Source organism: Eurosta solidaginis, chromosome 1 (genome assembly GCF_040869045.1).
Source record: "Eurosta solidaginis isolate ZX-2024a chromosome 1, ASM4086904v1, whole genome shotgun sequence".
Lineage (NCBI taxonomy): Eukaryota > Metazoa > Arthropoda > Insecta > Diptera > Tephritidae > Eurosta > Eurosta solidaginis.
In genome coordinates, this window is record NC_090319.1 from 368,043,653 (window position 1) to 368,066,568 (window position 22,916).

At 40.5% G+C, this 22,916-nt stretch overlaps 1 protein-coding gene across 2 annotated transcripts in view; it reads left to right on the top strand.

Annotated features, from left to right (window-relative positions):
• The first annotated feature begins 2,642 nt into the window (after positions 1-2,642).
• Positions 2,643-22,916, top strand: part of ca (claret) — a 29,632-nt gene continuing 9,358 nt past the window's right edge. For both annotated transcript variants that reach the window (XM_067762922.1, XM_067762923.1), the window contains exons 1-6: positions 2,643-3,482; positions 7,459-8,231; positions 8,302-8,965; positions 20,070-20,653; positions 21,018-21,325; positions 21,392-21,943. In XM_067762922.1, the coding sequence (XP_067619023.1) occupies positions 3,221-3,482; positions 7,459-8,231; positions 8,302-8,965; positions 20,070-20,653; positions 21,018-21,325; positions 21,392-21,943 (3,143 nt within the window). In that variant the 5' untranslated portion in view covers positions 2,643-3,220. The remainder of the gene's footprint in view (positions 3,483-7,458; positions 8,232-8,301; positions 8,966-20,069; positions 20,654-21,017; positions 21,326-21,391; positions 21,944-22,916) is intronic.

A 22,916-nucleotide genomic window follows, 5' to 3' on the forward strand; every position in this document is an offset into this window, starting at 1 on the left:
AAAAGGTTATAATCAGCTGTTCGATGCGGCCACCTTGTATCGTTCCACCATGACATTTACTTTGACAAATGACATTTTTAAGCACTGAACACACCAAAAACTAAGAAACTGAACGCTACCAACAGAGTTGCATTGTGCTTTTGACTTCATTAGGCATTCGATTAGCTACTAATGAAATAATTATAGTTTCGAAGTTTGTAGGGAAGATTGACATGGACATACAAAATAGCGCGAAGCACTGTTATAAACATTCTCCCCACACAACAAAAATAATTGCTAACATATTTCGTGCCATATTCGATTGTTATATTGCGGTTTTTAATTGCAACAAATGTTAGAAAATTTACCAACGAGTGAGAAGAATAATTTCACTTGGAAAGGGTGCCAACACCCTTAGCCAAAGCAAATGTCAAATTCTTCTTCTTATGATTTGCTTGCTACAAAATTTGGGAGTTGGCTACTTTTCAATATCATATGGCACCAGTGTCGCTCATTCTACCGCACTCCATAAAAATACGTGCAATCTACTCATAATGCATAATACTATGTTCAAACAGAAAAATAAATTGAGGCAATTTCGATTTAAATTGCTTACACAATAGTAATTTGTTAGCTGGTTGGCTCATCTTTACAGCAACAACATACCTTTGTTCAGACTGCCAAAATGTGCGTGTTGGTGTTAGCGAATGGAATGGAATGAAAACATAAAACTTTAAAATTTATGTGTGTTGTAAGAATAAGTGTTAAATATTTTGGTTTAACTTTGAGTTTGCCATTTTATTTAGACAATCCCTACTCCAGTGAAATGCGAAAAATCAAATCAGCTGATGATATAGTTGAGCCATACGTAACTGGCGTTTAAATCTACTCAATAAACACACTTTACAAGGTTGCATTTGCAGTGTGAAACAATTTATTGCGCAATTTTTTTAAATTGGAAATTTATTAATACAATTTATTTTATGATAAATTGCGTAATAAATGCTTGTGTTAAACTCATCTATATGAAATAATTTTGAACACGGAAGCATATTAGCATCAGCGGAAAAATAAAGTGTAACACTCGTGGTGGAGCGGACGAACGTCAAAAGTAAAGGGTTGATGGATCGAACACCGTACCTGTTTGCATTTTTTATTTGCATTAAAATAAAAAACTTTACAAAATGTGTGTAAACAGAAAACCAAATATAATATGATATAACATAATGTTGTAGCAAGATAAATTTTTAGCTTGTGGCAATCTCGTGGCGTATTTGTGTTAATTTTAACGACTGTATTTAATTAATTAATTAAATAAAACTCTTTCCAAAAATCACAGTTGTACAAGGTGCATACACCGCATGAATTAATGGGAGACAATTCAAAAAACTCCCACATAGAAAATAATCGGTATATATATTTTCTTCCAGCGAGATACTCACAACTCGTAGCAAACATATAGCTCTTATTACAATTAATCCTCTTTGGTCAAACCCCACAGCGCTGTACAGCTAAATGGTGAGCGCAGCGTGCCTAAAGCGTACTAATGATGAAGACTTAGCAACCTTCGAAGTGGATTTATCTGCGCAGCTATGGCAGATGTCTGAAAAATGTTCAAACATATCTTCCAAAAATAAAACTTTACAATTATAGAAAACTTAAAAAAAAAAACAATAATTGTCAAAAAATATTATTGTTCTGGCATTGAGCTCGAATCGAATATGGATTCTTTTGTCAATAGGGCGACAAAGCTCAAACAAAAGCTAAAAACGAAATGGTTAAGTAACTGGACAATCATCTATGGCATGATTATGACAAGACATGGAATGCTTTATAGAGTCAAAATACAGAGTTTCACTGTAATATTATTCAAATTTTATTAACGTTGCCTTGCCTGGCAGTTGAGTTCAATGTAAGGCCGCATATACATATATCTTGCTACACAAAGTTCGTGGAATATAAAGCGGGGCAAAAAATTATAATATTGTTAACTTATGGAGATGTGGAACCAAATCAACGAGGCAAGAGTCCTATGTTAATCTGGTCATAAGGCTCGGAAGTCAAGATAAAAATTGAGGTATTTCTCTACATCCCAAAATTTTATGTAGCAAGATATACGTTCCGAGGCAATGCAACAAAGCTTTTTATGTAAGTCGAACATAAGGCGAATATGTTTAAAAGCTTTGGTCCCGTTGCATCGCTCTGATGCTCTCACATCACCATAAGATTACTAGGCGAGGGCAGATTACTGCTCCACTCTTTGACAATAAATATAAATAAGAGTTGGTAGTGGGATCCTCCTATATGTTTTAGTACAAACATATTTTATTCGTTCTAGCCACATATGTAATAAGCCTTGGCACTTTTGTAACTTTCTTTTTCCATCAGGGGATGAAAATTTCTTCATTTTAACAAAAATTGGAATCGTTAGTGATGCACTAATTGAATTTGCAGCCAAAGCGACCACCGTGTTGTAATTGGCGGGCTTGATCAGCTGTTTTATATCGATATGGTTATGTCACGTTTAAATGGGCTTTTACGTTGTTTTCATGATCTTTTTTGTAAACAGTGGCAGCACTAAGCATATTTTATTAAGAGAGTCTGTCAAACTGTCAAAATCGCTCTCTGCTGTCTTCTTGCACTTGACATTTGGTAATAAAAAAGGAGTAAACATTTTCACAGTGCAAGAAAATCCACATTTAGGAAATCGTGAATTTGAAAACTGAAGAATTTTGCTAGAAAAACTGTGAAATATATTATAAAAACATAAAAATAAAATGAATGATTTCCTTGCAACTAATAGAATGTAAACTGAGTACAGAATAATAACGAGAAAGAGCATTAACGGCATATCAGGCGAGCACCAACACCAACATTAGACAAAGGGAAAGAGAGGTGACAGAAGAAGAAAATCGTTTGAAAAGGGCGGAAAGGTGTTGGTGCATGCATGCAAAAATTTTAGCGAGGAAGGCAGCAAAACGCCACCTAAAAATTTTTCATTTGGCCAGGCGTTTATATCACTGCAAACTTTTGCGGCACTCAACAAAAGACGTGTGTGTGTTCTAAGCAAAAAAATTTGTCAAGGAAATAAAAGCAAAACATATATAAAAAAAAAGTCTTAAAAAGGAAGTGTACGAATAATAGAAATTCTTTTCACTTGCACACACACGAAAAACACAAGCATTCCTCCAACCGTCACATAAGCCCACCGTCCCGTCTAAGGCAGGAGCTCACCAAAAAAATGTCTGCGTTACTTCAGGAATTGGAAATATTTGAGCTACGCCCGCTTATCACTAATTTAAATTGCAAACTATCCACAATCAGCGAATATGATGCTCGCAAACAATTGTTGTGTCTCGTCTCTGAGGAAAATGATATTGTGTTACGCTACACTAGTGAAGGTGGACAGGAAGTGCTTAAATTGATATCTTGGTTTCGACGCACCAATAGAGTAATACATGATGTTTGCTTTGATCCCTCCGGCACTTGGTTGTTGGTGCTATGTAAGTATATATAAATAGATAATAGAAGTAATTAAATTGTGCTGTGGTAACCAAAATAGCGCTGTATATCTAGATATGCTGTAGGTATGCATAAAAAGGTCCTCAAATTAATGATGTGCGTACGTAAAAATTCGAATGGTATGTTACGTCAGGGGGTAGTTGGTCCCTATTATTATGGATTATAAAACCAAAACTGATAAGTAAAGCATAACGGTTGAAATACTTTGTATCAGTAAATTTTCAGTTTTTAAAACAAGAAACGAATTTTTACTAGGCGAAATGCTTGCACCAGACTGCAAAAATAACCAACTGACCTCAGCCTCATTCAATCACACTAAGACTCTTCAACGATGTTATCGGGTAGTACTTAACTCAATTGAAGACAAAGAAAATTTAAATACCTTTTTGAATTTTATTCGTTATGAACTTCTTGCAACACTATATGATTCAGTTGAACTCTTTTCTGCTTTCTTAAAGTCAAGTCGACACTATATCTGAATGAGTATATACTGAATATCTTCCAGTGTTCTTTTTGTTGTAATCTTGCTTTCTTTAGGGGGGCGAAGCACTGCTAGAACAACAACAATACTCAAATAAGCCTTATACCTATTTATCACCCTTTCAGGTTGCCAGCGCAATATATAGCTTCTCCAAAACCAACTGTCAACCTCACCTATCCGTATCTAATCCTGTTTCACTAACAGTCGAGGCTCTGGCGACCCCAAGCTCCTCATGGAACTTAGGGGTGTGGAGGGAGGCATGGCCTGAAGTTTTAATGTGGATATAAATCGTTCCCGAGATGGTCGGGCTAGCACCTTAATGGTGCTGTGCTACCGGAGCTTACCGGATCTGTATCCGGCAAAGGACCATCACATCGATAACACTCCCCAAAGCCTTCAGGGAGTAACCTTATCTTTACAACAACAACAACAACCTCTCCCAGTTATATACCCGGTACGTTCCGGTAACAAGCACCATTAAGCTACAAGCTCGACCCATTGCTACAACAAGAACAAGCTCGACCATCTCGGGTTTGATTTGATTTTTTATTTATTTATTACGGCCAAAAAAGAGCCTAATACATTGTATAGTACAATTTACAAAATTCATAATTGTTTCTTAAAACTATTTCATTAAAAAGAAATGAGTAAATTCATTGTTTAACTAATATTACATATTTAAATTTTTACAATATAGAAATAGTTTTTTTTTAACTTAATAACGTTTTCACAGTATTTTATCCTTGCTGGTAGTTCATTATTCATTATATAGCTTACGTGTTCTAAGGTCTTTTTTGCGAACTCGGTTCTTACTTTGGGCAGTCTTAAATTTCTGCTACTCTTAGTTCCATAGTTATGGATCTCATGATTGTACTGTATCCTATCACTTAGATAATTTGGTAACATTCCCTGTGTTATGTAATGTATAAACTTCAAACAGTAATAACAGATTAATTGTTTAATACTAAGCCAATTTAACATAGGAAGCATAATATTTTTTGATGTTGTGATTTTGAATTGACACACCAGTATTCTCTATAAAGTTTTGCACAAATTCTTTTTTGCTCGCTAATAACTAATTATCTACTTAACTATCCCATCCATTTTTTATTATATTTATTGATTTTCGTTAATTTTGCTTTTCTTATTTTTATTTGTATATATATTTGTTTATCAATTGATTTTTTTTGCGGCAAACCGAGTGCTTATGCTATCTATGCATAGGCGTATGAGAAGTACATTGAACCGCAAAAGTAATGGAGTACCAAGAAAGAAGCGGAGTGCAGTGGCTAAGAGTGTGTGTCAATAGTCTGGTAAATACAAAAGACCTACGGCCTCGTATTTCGTTGCTGTCTACATACATAAATTTAGCATGTGGTATAAACGTTAATGGCTTTGCACGCCGCTAACAACGCGCCATTGTAGCGCTAGACTGCATGTCGCTGTAAATTGAGCTTGTAGAATTTTCATATCAATGAAATGCTGATTGGGCAAATTATTTATTGGGCTGAAATGGATAAGAAAATAATGGCACTTCAATTGAATTTTGATAGCGAAAATTGTTTTGCATTTTTTTGCACGAAGCTCAGTCCTAGGAAGGTCAGTTGATTCTGTAGTTTGACATACTGGACTACACCCAGCGGGTTAGGGGATCAGAATATACCCGCGATAGGTATGCCTGTCGTAAGAGGTGACTAAAATACCAGATTCAAGGGGCTGCGTAGCGCAACCTTTTCAGGTTGCCAGCGCAATATATAGCTTCTCCAAACCCAATTGTCAACCTCACTCACCTATCCGCGGCGAATCCTGTTTCATTAACAGATGAGCTCTGACGACCCCAAGCTCCTCATAAAACTTGAGGGTGGGGAGGGAGGGTTAGCCTGAAGGTATAATGTGGCCATATAAATCGTTCCCGAGATGGTCGGGCTAGCACCTTACTGGAGCGTACCGGATCTGTATCCGGCAAAGGACCATCACATCGATAACACTCCTCTAAGGCTTTGGAGAGAAACGTTATCGCCGCAAAAATAACAACATACTGGACTGCTGGGTCCGTGGTCTTGGCTAAAGCATGATAAAAACACATAAAAGGTATAACCGTTTCTGACTTCCCCAGTGGGTTAGGGGCTTAGAATATGCCCGCGGCAGGTATTCCTGTCGGTAAGACGCGACTAAACTACCACACCAAGCTCATGTATCTAGGGGGTCGGAGGGCGGTATGGCCCAGATGGTCAGGATAGTTCCTTAATGGTGCTTGTGACCGAAACGTACCGGATCTATATCCGGCAAAGGACCATCAATATCGATAACACAACTTTCCGGGAGTTTCCTTATCGCTACAACAACATTAACCGTTTCTGACATTGTTAACGTTATTCCGCAGTAAAAAAATTTTTAGGCACTTACATACATTTTTATTTTTTCCTCAACAAATTTGAATATTATATATTGAATATTTTACTTTAATAATAATAATACAAAACTTGCTTATTGTTTGATTTCCTTTGGTTTTAACTAACTTTAAGGGGTATTTACCGTTATGGTTGGTGGGATGATATCTCATTTGTTGGATTGTTCAATGCGGACCCACAGGCCATGCAATAGAAAGTAGTTGGCGAACTCCTCACTGAAATTTTGATTGCGTAAGACTAAGGTTAAGGATGTGTGGATACACGTTCTGAATGTGCTAGACGATGGTATATGTTAATATGTCCTTGGCGTATTGATTAACTTTAGGGGGATGTTTGACTACCATAGCTGAGGTAGAGTCATTGAGTGGTTGGCGGAGCTTGGATGACCGGAAGGAAGGAATAGGTCACCACATTATTTGAAAGAACTAGGTAACCCACTTACACTTTTGCAACAATCTTTTTATAATTTTCTAGTGTGCAAAAAATGGATGTTGTTGTTGTTGTTGTTGTAGCGATAAGGTTGCTCCCCGAAGGCTTTGGGGAGTGTTATCGATGTGATGGTCCTTTGTCGGATACAGATCCGGTACGTTCCGGTTGTTGTTGTTGTTGTAGCGATAAGGTTGCTTCCCGAAGGCTTTGGGGAGTGTTATCGATGTGATGGTCCTTTGTCGGAAACAGATCCGGTACGCTCCGGTAACACAGCACCATTAAGGGCTAGTCCGACCATCTCGGGAACGATTCATGTGGCCACATTAAACCCTCAGGCCATCCCTCCCTCCCCACCTTCCTTGAGGAGCTTGCGGCCGCCAGAGCCTCGTCTGTTAGTGAAACAGGATTCGCCGCAGATAGGTGAGGTTGACAATTGGGTTTGGAGAAGCTATATATTGCGCTGGCCACCTGAAGGGTTGCGTTACACAGCCCCTTGAATTGCAATAAATCGATCCAAGTGCCTACTGTACCTCTGAAGCACAAGAGAGAAAGTCAAGACGTCGTGAAAGTTATTTCAATTCAAACTTTCACACTTAAATTTAACACTTATTATTCAACTTTATATGTATATATTAGGTTTCGACAACACTCTACATATTGTGCCCGCACTCGCTGTTGTCGACAAAACATTTATGGAGCCATCGAATTCGACACAACACCCGCCACAACAGCCATATAGCACAACGCAAATTACCTCGTACATTATACCATTTGTGGGTCCACATGAGTGTCCAAATTCAAAGAATTGTCCTAATCAAGCTACATACGATGATGCAACAATAAAGCAACAACAACAACCTGCCATACCACCGCCTGGTGCCGTTGTCGCGGATAATACACAAACAGGTGATAATGATGACCAGTATGAGAACGCTATCGCTAAGATCGATCAACCTGAAGAACAGCAGCACAAAAACGAACCCGAAAAACTTTCATCGTCACGTGAAAGTATTGCTCATGCAGCACAATTAGTCGTAGAAGTTGAAGTGAATATTGACCCAAAATTGTCAACAGCCGATAGCGATTTAGAAGCGTATAGCCATGATGTGCCTGCAAGTATGCTTGCTGCCACAGCACCTCCTAATATTTGCGAAGATAAAACGGGTAATGTACATGTTATGGCTACATCTTTTATGGCATCTGTTACATGTCCATACCCGTTGGCTGTTGTTTGGTGGCAAACTATGGATGGTATAAATCGTGCCATTATTGGCTATTCAGATGGTTCGATATGCTTTGTAGGCTTGAGCCCAAATTGTCCATTCGTTGCAAGCACCGCAATTGAAGCTGGTTCTGTAGTTAAATTGCTCATTTGCAAGGATTGTACTTTTGAAAGCGTCATGTTGTTGGTAATTAGTGATACTTTTAATCATTTTTATTAATTCTTTGTTAAATATATTTTTAAATATGTCTCCGCAGATTACGTCCTCCTTAAAACAGCAATACAAATTGTTACTCGAACAAAAAGCCATCAAATATATATATCCCGGCGATATCTCACCTAGCACAATGCATGGCCGTGATAGTGATTGGCAAATTGTAATGCCTTTGAAAACACAAAGTAACTGCTCTGATCCCGCATCGGATAATAGTCAACTGGACGAGGATGTTTTCCTTAGAAACGATGAAATACCAACAACATCAGCAGCAGCTGGTTTATCAGTACCACGACAGCCGAGCCAACAATCACAACGACGTTCGGTTGGGTTATCAGGAGTGTCTAAGACTGCTACACAACCACCACCGCCGCCGCCACCTTATACAGTGGCCATTAATCGTCAGCTAGACGCCATTCACACAACAACAAGCACATCTGCGTCGGGAGGTGGTAACATTGTTGATACAACTAACAGTAGCACAAATAATAGTGGAGTTTGCACGACTATGCATATAAGCAATAGTGCTTCTGCGACGGGTATACGTTTCACACAACAGCAGCTACCCGAACTGGATGATGTGAATGCTCGTGCTGGCATTTTGCCAGCAGCGCGCGCACGCCTCGCCTCATTGAAAAGTCTTGGCACAAAGAAACTAAATGCCATCAAAATGCGTCTTTCCGACAACCGTCAAAAATTAGAAGACTGTAAGTAAAATTTTTCTTTGTGCGGTTCGCAAAATATTAGAAATATATAATACATACCTTGTAAAAGCAAAAATACTTGCAACAAAAACCGTGCAAATTTTGCAATATTTTGTATTTTATATAAGACTATAATTTGCTTTTTGAAACATTTTCCCTTTCTTTTTTTAATTTCTCAGTTATAAAATTTATTGTAATTTTATTCAAAATATTACGTGAGAAACGTGGTGAGTTAAAGCCAACGTTTTAATGACACAAGACATCAGAGTTGCTGCCATGCTTACAATCATTTAGCTAAACAATTAGTATTTATAGTTATTCAACACTTCACAGTTTTTTGTTTATAAAAAAAAATGTTAAACGCGATAACCTCCGAAGAGATCTAAAGCCGAGCTTCCCTACAAATTGGCCGGACGGGACCTACATGTTTTATGCCGACTCCGAACGGTATCTGCAAGGCCGATGAGTTTTCACTGAGAGCTTTTCATGGCAGAAATACCCTCGGAGCACTTGCCAAACACTGCCGAAGGGCGACCCGGCTTAGACAAATTTTCTTCTAATTGAAAAAACCTTATTTCTAACATTTTGATGTTGCTTTGCCCGGGGTGCGAACCCAGGGCATACGGTGTGGTAAGCGGAGCACGCTACCATCATACCACGGTGGCCGGTTTTTTTGTTTATACTCAGTGGTAGAATGGCTCTTCGTAAAGTTATATAAGAGTCGAGTTAATTAAAGATAGATAGGGAAGTCTGCCTGTGCGTTTAATAGCTCAGGTGTCGGTCTGCGTTATTGAAAATGAGGAATGTCATTCCTAATCAGTCTTACTTCCAACTATCCTGATTACTTAGTATCCAATACTTATAATTGAAACAACTTTTTCCATTCTTCAAGGTGCTTGCCGACCAGGTATACGTCTCTCAGCCCAAGTTTTGCTTTAAAAAAAAAAAAAAATAAATGTAAGGCGCGATAACCTCCGAAGAGATCTAAGGCCGAGCTTCTCTTCCAATTTGCGTCGTGCTCCTCTTGATTTTTCCCTACAAATTGGCCGGACGGGACCTACATGTTTTATGCCGACTCCGAACGGCATCTGCAAGGCAGACGAGTTTTCACTGAGAGCTTTTCATGGCAGAAATACAATCGGAGCGCTTGCCAGACACTGCCGAGGGGCGACCCCGCTTAGAAAAATTTTCTTCTAATTGAAAAATCTTATTTCTAAATTTTGATGTTGCTTTGCCCGGGAGTTGAACCCAGGGCATACGGTGTGATAGGCGGAGCACGCTACCATCACACCACGGTGGCCGCCAAGTTTTGCTTAACCTTACATAATTTTAGAAGAATTTCGAGAAGTTTTTATAGCCGACTTATTTTCCATTCTTCTTTCGCTTCCTCTTTATTGTCACTTTCTCTGTCCTTTTCTCCCCAACTTTTCTTCTTCTTTTTCCTAACTCCACGCTTGAACCTCTCTCTCCCTGTTAATACCGTTGGGTTCAGGGGCGTAGATGATTTCCACGGTAACGCATGACTGTCGTAAAAGGCGACTTAAATCCAAATCCTGAAAACAAATGCCTGAGTCAAATATTAACTGAAGATGCTAGCAGCGGAAGGTATCGGATTTATATCCAGACTTCCCACAACAACAACCTCCATTATTCCTCTCGTTTTCCGTTTCCTTTTCCTTTCCCTCTTGCTGTAGTTGTTTTTTTTTTCTGTTATCATTTCACACGACTGTACTACTACCTCAGCCATTTTTTAATTAACCGCCTTTTCCCTCACCTTCACCACTACCCTTCTCCACACTTCGACTTTCTACCTCTAACAGTTTTCTACGTTTCGAACGACAATTTGTATTTTTATAATAGACCTGTCCCTCGACCACTTGCCGAAAAAATAGCCAACCTATGACCCCAGATAAAAATCTACTTATGCAGGAAAAATTCTAAGCAGTTATCGAAGATTTAATATCTTTGAATAGGTCGTTCGGTGGGTGCCGACCATTGTGAAGGGGCTCGAGAGTCGTATCAGGGACCCACAATATAATAGTGAACAAAATATCCACTATTCCAAGACGGCTTGGTGGTAACAAAGCTCGCCACTGGGTATATAATATTCGGTTTCGACCGACTATTTCCACTTGATGAATACTCGAATCAGCTAGAGCTAGACACTCTTAATTCACCTGCTATTTTATGTGACTGCATTTTTCTTTTTGTATAGCATTTTCAGGTCAAATGAAACTTTTTTCAAGTCAAATGAAACTTTTTTCAAGTCAAATGAAACTTTTTTCATTTCAAATTAAACTTTTTTCATTTCAAATAAAACTTTTCAAGTCAAATGAAACCATACTACTAAGGTAATTGTCAATATATTTATATCGTGCTTTATAACGCTATTTATAAAATTTTTCTTTAAGACGACATTTATTTCTAATTAACCACATTGAAGGCAAAACTTTTGCCCAAATTTTCTTTGTGAATTTAAGCTGCAGTTAAGGGCCGCTTAGTTTAACCTTGCCTTTTGATCGTTTCAATTTTTCAATAGATAAAGTAGCAGGGTTAAACGCTAGGGAACTTATATACTACAGTTTAACCACCCACTGAAAATAAGCACCTATATTTTTTACTTGTATCTACTCTTATATATAAAGCACATTCTTCTTCTGCATATACTTCGTTAATAACGTAGGAATAAAACAGCGTTGAGAACAAAGAGAAGGAACCAACGAGCATGGTGTGAGCGTATTTCCTATTCACTGTCTGACACCAACTAACACATCGGTTGAATTCTCTATATTATGCTTTTCTCTTTGACCAACGACTTACCAAATTTTAGAAGAATTTCGAGAAGTTTTTATAGCCGACATATTTTCCATTCTTCTTTCGCTTCCTCTTCATTGTCACTTTCTCTGTCCTGTTCTCCCCAACTTTTCTTCTTCTTTTTCCTCACTCCACGCTTGAACCTCTCTCTCCCTGTTAATACCGTTGGGTTCAGGGGCTTAGATGATTTCCACGGTAACGCATGACTGTCGTAAAAGGCGACTTAAATCCAAATCCTGAAAACAAATGCCTGAGTCAAACAAATATTAACTGAAGATGCTAGTAGCGGAAGGTATCGGATTTATATCCAGACTTCCCACAACAACAACCTCCATTATTCCTCTCGTTTTCCGTGTCCTTTTCCTTTCCCTCTTGCTGTAGTTGTTTTTTTTTTCTGTTACCCTTTCACACGACTGTACTACTACCTCAGCCATTTTTTACTAACCGCCTCTTCCATCACCTTCACCATTACCCTTCTCCACACTTCGACTTTCTACCTCTAACACTTTTCTACGTTTCGAACGATAATTTGTATTTTTATAATAGACCTGTCCCTCTACCACTTGCCGAAAAAGTAGCCAACCTATTTAGAATATATACATTAGAATGGGTCGATTAATTAACCGATATCGCGCCATCGATTTTTCGATAGGATTTCGGCTCAGGAAAAATAGTTCCACACGCATACCCAAAAAAATAATTTTCGAGCCTGGGAAAGTTAATTTTTTTTTTTACTTTTTTTGACTTCGATTTTTAAGGTTTTTTTCATGACCTGCTAAAAAAATTTTCATATGTATACCCTGTCCGACCAAAAAACGTCCGCTAAAACCGTTGGTATAGATGAAAATTATATAATCAAATGAAAATTAATGTGACAAAGTGTACCACAAATCGATGGTACCGATTTTCCATGTAATTAATGATGTAAATTTTATTTATTTTCCGTTTGTAATTTTACCGCCACATCTAAAAATATTACGCCCCTGATGATGCCAAGGAAATTTGGCGAAACGTTGGGCCGTAAGGTGGAACAAACTTTGTTTTTATTCGCACTACAACGAAATAGATCAGAATAGTTTAAAGGAAACTTAATCTCCGAAAATTTTTTAGTAGGTCATGAAAAAACCTTAAAAATCGAAGTCAAAAAAAGTAAAAAAAAAATGAAATTTCGCAGGCTCGAAAATTATTTTTTTGGGTATGCGTAGTGGAACTATTTTTCCGGAGCCGAAATCCTATCGAAAAATCGATGGCGCGATATCGGTTAATAAATCGAGCCATTCTAATATATATATTCTAAGTATTACATTTAAATACAATATACAATGAAATATAATGAAATATTTGTGTTTGTTTTCAAAGACCCACACGAGTGAATTGCAATGTGACTGCGCCACAGAGTAGAAAAGCACGACTAAGCACAAAGACAAAGTTTCCATCGCCTTTGGCGACAAAGTGCTGTCGGATGCGAAAAAATGCGCGAGCGCTTTCTGCCGACAATATATAATGCATCCTACGGTCGACAAAGATAGACGGAGAGCCAATAGACACGCACATTAACACAAATTCAGCGCGTCACCAATCACCATCACCGTTAAAGAGGTTGAGGACGCCATTGGTCGCGCTAAACCATCCAAAGCAGTGGGCCCAGACGGCATAGCCATGCCGATGCTTAAAAGCCTAGGGAAAGAGGGTTTCAAATATTTAGCGCATGTCTTCAACCTGTCTCTTTCCACCTTTGTCATACCCGAGAAATGGAAAATGGCCAAGGTGGTCCCGCTACTAAAGCCTGGGAAACCAGCTAACATAGGTGAGTCGTACCGTCCGATATCTCTCCTATCGCCAGTAGTAAAGACGCTTGAAGCCATTCTGCTCCCTTATTTCCAAGCAAATTTACAGCTAGCCTCTCATCAGCATGGCTTCAGAAAACTCCATAGCACTACCACCGCGCTAAATGCCATTAGCACCCAGATAAATTGCGGTTTAAATATATACCCCCACCATAGAACAGTACTCGTAGCGCTAGACCTATCAAAAGCTTTTGATACGGTCAACCATGGCTCGTTACTGCAAGACCTGGAAAGGTCTACCCTTCCCCCATGTCTTAAAAGGTGCACCGCTTATCTGAGTGGTCGGCAGGCATCGGTGCAATTTAGAAACGAAACATCAAAACCAAGGAGAATTAAACAAGGGGTGCCACAGAGGTCCCCACTTTTGTTTAATATCTACATATCTAAGCTACCTTCACCACCGGAAGGAGTCACAATCGTTTCCTACGCCGATGACTGCACAATAATGGCCACAGGCCCAGGCCCAAAGATCGATGCGCTATGCAATAAAATAAACGGCTACCTCCCTGATCTCTCCAGTTTTTTCGCCTCGCGAAACCTGGCATTATCACCGACTAAATCTTCCGCGACCTTATTTACAACATGGACGTCCCAAATGTCGACCATTTTGAACATCCACGTCGATGACACTACGCTACCGACTGTCCTACACCCCAAAATCTTGGGTGTGACGTTCGATCAGGACATTTTGGTGAGCACGCAGCCGCAATTGTTCCGAGAATTCAGAGCCGTAACAAAATCCTCAAATCCCTCGCTGGCAGTACCTGGGAAAAGATAAAGAAACGCTCATGACTACATACAAAGTATGTGTAACCCCATTTAATTTGTTTCGTCCCTCCCACAAATTGTCATCCTCCCAGCAGCTCCTTGCAGCAGGACTGCTCCATATTCTCTTGCTCCGGGAAGGTATCGAATCCAATCCGGGTCCGTCTCCTGACCTCGGTCCTGAGAAATGGTTTTGCTGCATCTGCCGGAAAAGAATCTTTTTAGGACGGTCATACTCTGTTCAGTGTGTCTCGTGTAAGGGATGGTTGCATCGGACAGGTTGTTCTGGGCTTGATTCCAAAACCCGACGTCCACGTAACTTTTATAAATCTTTTGTGGCTCCTTGCTGTTCACGCCCAAGGGCGTCACGTAGTCTACGTCTAAGCGCCCCCCCCATTACCTTCCAGCAGCCCCGCTGCTCAGCAAGCCACAACAAGTACCCGCTGCTGCTCGCGCCTTACGGCGCCAACAACTCAAACAGCTGCTACCACTCATAACTACAATCTTCGTAGTAGAGTCGGAAGCAATGCTGAGCAACAGCCCCTGCCCCCGTCTTCTCCCCCCCTCTTTTCCGGCAGCAATCGTGTAGGTCAGGGAAACAGACTCTTAGTCCCTACCTCCGTTTGCACCGTTTGCCAGCACAGAATATATATGTTTGCGACATCCGCCCAATGCAGCTCCTGCCTCGGGTGGTGCCACTTTCCTAGATGTTCTGGTCTCCGCGACGGCAACCCCTCGGCGGGTTTCATCGCGCCATGTTGCCAGGTCGCAAACCCGAATCATCTGGGTACCCCAATGCTTGCCCAAGGACGCCCAGTCCCAGGGCCACAACAGCAATTGCGTCCTGGCCTTCCTGAACCCAGGCGTAGTCACCCGTCACTTACCCCCAGAGTGGCGACGTCTCCCCTCATGCACTTCAGAATTCTGCAGTTAAACTGTAATGGACTAACTGGGAAGATTACGGAGATAGTCAATTTCATGAAGCGGCACAACATCCGCATTGCTGCGATTCAAGAGACTAAACTCACAGCACGATCTGCATTGCAGTCCTGCTCTGGGTATAATGTCCACAGAAAAGATCGCGAGAGCGGAAATGGAGGCGGCCTCGCGTTTATAATACACCACTCTGTGCAATATCACATATTTGATCCTGGCATCGACCGCAGGGACAACGTCTTAGAACGTCAAGGCCTATCTGTCCGGTCAGGCGATGCAAACCTAGAAATCATCAACATCTACATCCCCCCTGCCACCTGTTGCCCCGGTGGATACCACCCTAATATTAGAGCCTTACTCACTGGAAACAATCGCATTATTTTAGGCGACTTCAATGCCCATCATGATCTATGGCATTCAAATTTGCGGGCGGACAGTAGGGGCGAGATGTTGGCGGATCAAATAGAAGAAACGACGTTCTGCACAATAAACGGAGACGCCCCCACACGTATGGTAGGAAGCTGTCACAGTTCGCCAGATATCTCAATCGTGAGCGCAGAACTCGTAAACTGCGTCAACTGGCAGCCGATGGTATCATTGGCATCCGACCACCTGCCTATACTTGTTTCGCTCGAGCGTACCGCCGACTTCATCGTCACCGAAAAACGCACTTTCATAAACTTTAAAAAAGGAAAGTGGGGAGAATATAAATCCTTTACAGACAACCTCTTTGCTGCCCTCCCTATCCCGACTGATGCCCGCCAAGGGGAGCGTGCCTTTCGCAAGGTCATTGAATCCGCCTCGGCACGTTTCATTCCCGCCGGGAGAATTCCCGAAATCCGGCCCCACTTCCCGGCGGAGGCCGCAAACTTAGCGAGAGAACGGGACCTTATAAGGCAGCTTGATCCAGGCGACCCCCAAATAAGGGATATAAACCAACGCATCAGATTGCTTGTGGATGAACACAAGCGGGCGAAATGGGAGGAGCACCTAAGAGGTTGTAACCTCTCTACCGGTGTGGGTAAACTTTGGTCCACCGTAAAGTCCCTATCGAATCCGACTAAGCACAAAGACAAAGTTTCCATCGCCTTTGGCGACAAAGTGCTGTCGGATGCGAAAAAATGCGCGAGCGCTTTCTGCCGACAATATATAATGCATTCCACGGTCGACAAAGTTAGACGGAGGGCCAACAGACACGCACATAAACACAAATTCAGCGCGTCACCAATCACCATCACCGCTAAAGAGGTTGAGGACGCCATTGGTCGCGCTAAACCATCCAAAGCAGTGGGCCCAGACGGCATAGCCATGCCGATGCTTAAAAGCCTAGGGAAAGAGGGTTTCAAATATTTAGCGCAGGTCTTCAACCTGTCTCTTTCCACCTTTGTCATACCCGAGAAATGGAGAATGGCCAAGGTGGTCCCGCTACTAAAGCCTGGTAAACCAGCTAACATAGGAGAGTCGTATCGTCCGATATCTCTCCTATCGCCAGTAGCAAAGACGCTCGAAGCCATTTTGCTCCCTTATTTCCAAGCAAATTTGCAACTAGCCTCCCATCAGCATGGCTTCAGAAAACTCCATAGCACTACCTCCGCGCTAAATGCCATTAGTACCCAGATAAATTGCGGTTTAAATCAAAACCCCCACCATAGAACAGTACTCGTAGCGCTAGACCTATCAAAAGCTTTTGATACGGTCAACCACGGCTCGTTACTGCAAGACCTGGAAGGGTCTACCCTTCCCCCATGTCTTAAAAGGTGGACCGCAAATTATCTGGGTGGTCGGCAGGCATCGGTGCTATTTAGAAACGAAACATCAAAGCCAAGGAGAATTAAACAAGGGGTGCCACAGGGTGGTGTCCTATCCCCACTTTTGTTTAATTTCTACATATCTAAACTACCTTCACCACCGGAAGGAGTCACAATCGTTTCCTACGCCGATGACTGCACAGTAATGGCCACAGGCCCAGGCCCACAGATCGATGAGCTATGCAATAAAATAAACGGCTACCTCCCTGATCTCTCCAGTTTTTTCGCCTCGCGAAACCTGGCATTATCACCGACTAAATCTTCCGCGACCTTATTTACAACATGGACGTCCCAAATGTCGACCATTTTGAACATCCACGTCGATGGCTCCACGCTACCGACTGTCCTACACCCCAAAATCTTGGGTGTGACGTTTGATCAGGATCTACATTTTGGTGAGCACGCAGCCGCAATTGTTCCGAGAATTCAGAGCCGTAACAAAATCCTCAAATCCCTTGCTGGCAGTACCTGGGGAAAAGATAAAGAAACGCTCATGACTACATACAAAGCAATTAGCCAGCCGATTACGTGCTACGCGTCACCCATATGGTCGCCAAGCCTAAAAATTACCCACTGGAAGAAGCTACAGGCCTGCCAAAATACTGCTCTCAGAATTGCAACGGGCTGTCTTCTTATGTCCCCAGAACACCATCTACATAATGAGGCGAGAATACTCCCCATCAGGGAAAGAAACGAGATGCTGACCAAACAGTTCCTGTTGAATACCCAGAAACCTGGGCATCCCAACAGACATCTGATTGACGAGCCAGCACCGCCTAGGGGCTTAAGGAGTCATCTCCGTAAGCATTTTGAGGAAATACGGCATCTGAGAACACAGCCGTATGAAGCGAAAAAACACAAGCAGGTCCTTGGTGTACTCCACATACAGGCGTCGGACCTTTATGCCGGGAATTGCCCGGTGAACCCAGTACTCAAAGTAAAGTATCCAAAACTTGCGGAAGAGGAACGCATACTCCCCAGGGAAACGCGTGTCACTCTGGCTCAACTTCGTTCTGGATACTGTAACAGGTTAAACTCTTACATATCCAGAATCAACCCCGACATACAAAATGTATGCCCCGCTTGCAATGTGTCCCCACATGACACCAACCATCTCTTTAATTGTAATGTGGAACCAACGCCTCTAACACCCCTTTCCCTATGGTCCACCCCTGTTGAAACAGCAAGTTTCCTTGGACTCCCGTTAGAGGATATTGATGACAGTTTGTGATCGGTCGCGTCTGTTAGGTGGGGCGAAGCACTGCTACAACAACAACAACAACTACATACAAAGCAATTAGCCAGCCGATTACGTGCTACGCGTCACCCATATGGTCGCCAAGCCTAAATATTACCCGCTGGAAGAAACTACACGCCTGCCAAAATACTGCTCTCAGAATCGCCACGGGCTGTCTTCTTATGTCCCCAGAACACCATCTGCATAATGAGGCGAGAATACTCCCCATCAGGAAGAGAAATGAGATGCTGACCAAACAGTTCCTGTTGAATACCCAGAAACCTGGGCATCCCAACAGACATCTGATTGATGAACCAGCACCGCCTAGGGGCTTAAGGAGTCATCTCCGTAAGCATTTTGAGGAAATACGGCACCTGCGAACCCAGCCGTATGAAGCGAAACAGGTCCTTGGTGAACTCCATAAACAGGCGTCGGACCTTTATGCCGGGAATTGCCCGGTGAATCCAGTACTTAAAGAAAAGTATCCAAAACTCGCGGAAGAGGAACGCATACTCCCCAGGGAAACACGTGTCACTTTTGCTCAACTTCGTTCTGGATACTGTAACAGGTTAAACTCTTACCTATCCAGAATCAACCCCGACATACAAAATGTATGCCCCGCTTGCAATGTGTCCCCACATGACACCAACCATCTCTTTAATTGTAATGTGAAACCAACGCCTCTAACACTCCTTTCCTTATGGTCCACCCCTGTTGAAACGGCAAGTTTCCTTGGACTCCCGTTAGAGGATATTGATGACAATTTGTGATCGGTCGCGGCTGTTAGGTGGGGCGAAGCATTGCTACAACAACAACAACAAAGTAGAAAAGATCACTTTTTACCGTTAAGTTTTTCAGCATAGTTAAAAAAGATCTCTCCACAGTCCACATGCTCTACTATATAGTTGGTAAAAGTAATGTTTCTCTCAATACCTTGCGATCGTTCTATGTTTTTTGGTAAGTTCTTGGTCAAAGAGAAAAGCATAATATAGAGGATTCAACCGATGTGTTAGTTGGTGTCAGACAGTGAATAGGAAATACGCTCACACCATGCTCTTTGGTTGCTTCTCTTTGTTCTCAACGTTGTTTTATTCCTACATTATTAACGAAGTATATGCAGAAGAAGAATGTGCTTTATATATAAGAGGAGTAGATACAAGTAAAAAATATAAGTGCTTATTTTCAGTGGGTGGTTAAACTGCAGTATATAAGTTGCCTGGCGTTTAACCCTGCTACTTTATCTATTAAAAAATTTAAACGATCAAAAGGCAAGGTTAAACTAAGCCGACCTTAACTGCAGCTTAAATTCGCAAAGAAAATTTGGGCAAAAATTTTGCCTTCAATGTGGTTAATTAGAAATAGTTGTCGTCTTAAAGAAAAATTTGATAAATAGCGTTATAAAGCACGATATAAATATATTGACAATTACCTTAGTAGTATGGTTTCATTTGACTTGAAAAAAGTTTCATTTGAAATGAAAAAATTTTCATTTGACTTGAAAAAAGTTTCATTTTACCTGAAAATGCTATAGCTTACAATGTTTTCTGAGCCACCCATTCAATTATTCCATATCAAAAATTTTTGTTTCATTTCCCTCCCCATAGTTACATTCAGTTAAAAATTTAAAATGTTAGGTTGTTTCCAAAATTCCTTCCTGACACTAATGCATTTCTAATCCATATTATTATTTCTAATTACAGATATGCCTGAAAATACTCTTGGTAATTTTGCCATTATGGACTCACCGTCTTTAACACCCGAAGTTTTAAGCAATACAAGTGGTTCCTTTTATACCATACAAAATTTGCGAAGCACCTATCTATTAAGCGCTCTACATAGTCACTCGAATAGTTTAACTGTGCATAGCATTGATATTAGTTTAAAACCGTTGTTTTTATATAAAATACCAAAAAATTGTTTTGATATACTTATTAGCTCAAATTTGCTTTATACTATACAATATGTTGATATAAATGATGCTTGCAGTAAGGACATCGTCACATCCAAGCAAAATTTAGAAAAGAACACCGAAAAAGAGAATCGTGATACAGATATTGAAAAAGCAGAGAACTACGCTGCCGAAAAATTTTTAAATGTAACCGATCTGAGCGATGATATGGACACATTATTAGCTGACTTGAATATAGCAGGCTCATATAGCGCAGATACAAGTGCGACAACAAGTGGGCAATCGACCAGCGAAAGCCTATCACCTTCGAATGCTGTGAATGCTGTGGGTGTGATTAGTAGCGCGATGGCTTCATTACGTACAAATGACGAGGATGTGAGTATAGATACATACGAATGCACATATTGGGTCTTAAACGCCAAAAGAGTTCAGAATTTTTAACAGCATATCGTAGGCATAGTCGATTGCAGCAATAACTTAAAGTGTTCACTAAAAATTATTACCCAGTAGTAATGGTTTGCTTATTGCATTATTATTGTACAGGTGTCGGTATACTCTGCCTTACCTTTAAAGTGTATATGCATATAACGAAGACAGCTTAATGAAGCTTTGCCAATTTCGGCAGCGGATGTAAGATACGTTTAAGAGCTACTTATTGGCGGTTACAGCTTTATGTTTATCTCTGTTACTAAAAAAATTAAATATATATCCAAAACAATAATTTATCTCCCTCCTTTAGCGCTTCAATACCTCCTCGCAATTGTCCGTATTTCGTTTTGAAAACGAAACTGTCCTCAATCTCTATCAAATGGCCACATATCGCTCGAGCGAACCTAGTGAAATCATATCAAAGGAAGAGAAAGCAAAAGCATTCGATATGAAAGATATACGTTCACCTATGGATTACGTACAGTTCTATGAAAATGCTGATGTTAAAGAAGAATTTTCGCTACGCCAAATGGAAATAATGAAACATGAATTTCCAAAAATCAATTATGATCCATGCTATGTGATAACCAACAAAAACGTCTACTACATACAACTTAAGTAAGAACAAATAAAAATTTTATAGCTAACAAATTACAAAAATCTCCTTTTATACTTTTGTTGCAGAAAAGAACCATTTGCCATTTTTCTTGACTCCGCTGTGGCCGGTGAATGGACGCAGTGTCGTGAATTCTGTAATACGTTTGATCTCGCTTACGAAGCGTGCATAGAATTTGCTGGTGATTATTTACTGCGACGCAAGAAGGTGACACAAGCTTTGGTCACATACAATTCAGCGCGCATAAAACCCATACGTACTGCACTCAAGCTAGCTATGTTCGGTCAGACATGTGCGCTAATGCATCTCTGTGCTATGGCTTTAAAGATGACATATCTATTGAAATCGAAATATTTTTGTCATCCAATTATTAAAACAATACTCAAAGATATAACATATCGGCATTCGGAAGATGTACGCACAATATTACCATTCACGCCAAGCACAAATATTTTAAAAGTAGTAAATGAAGGACAATCAGCGAGTGATTATACATATGGCGTAGATGATTCGCTTAGTAATTTACAAATGTCACCATCGTCACAATTTCATTTAGCTAATTTATTATTGATTACATTGGCGGAGCGTGCCGTAAATGATAAGAACTATTTGCCGCTATGGTGAGTAGATAAATAATTGTTATATTCAGCTGAGCAGAGCTCACAGAGTATATTAATTTTGTTCGCATAACGGTACCCTGTAACGGCATAAACTAATCGATATAGACATAGACTTCTATATATCAAAATCATCTGGGCGAAAAGAGAAATTCAGTTAGCAATCCGTCCGTCCGTCCGTCCGTAAACACGATAACTTTATTTTGAGGTATCTTGATGAAATTTGGTATGTAGGTTCCTGGGCACGCATCTGAGATCGCTATTTAAAATGAACGAAATCGGACTATAACCAAGCCCACTTTTTCGATATCGAAAATTTCGAAAAACCGAAAAAATGCGATAATTCATTACCAAAGACGGATAAAGCGATGAAACTTGGTAGGTGGGTTGACCTTATGACGCAGAATAGAAAATTAGTAAAATTTTGGACAATGGGCGTGGCATTGCCTACTTTTAAAAGAAGGTAATTTAAAAGTTTTGCAAGCTGTAATTTGGCAGCCGTTGAAGATATCATGATGAAATTTGGCAGGAATGTTACCCCTATTACTATATGAGTGCCAAATAAAAATTAGCAAAATCGGATGGCGAACACGCCCACTTAAAAAAAAATTTGAATATCTTTACACTAAATGTAAGTAAATTATGTCAAAATTCAGCTCCCTTAATGATATGGTGTAACAAAATACAAAAACAAAAGAAAATTTCAAAATGGGCGTGGCTCCGCCCTTTTTCATTTAATTTGTCTAGAAACTTAATGCCATAAGTCGAACAAAAATTTACCAATCCTTGTGAAATTTGGAAAGGGCATTGCTTCTATGGTGATAACTGTTTTCTGTGGAAAATGGGCGAAATCGGTTGAAGCCATGCCCAGTTTTTATACACAGTCGACCGTCTGTCCTTCCGCTCGGCCGCTAATACGATAACTTGAGCGAAAATACATATATCTTTACTAAACTTAGTTCACGTACTTATCTGA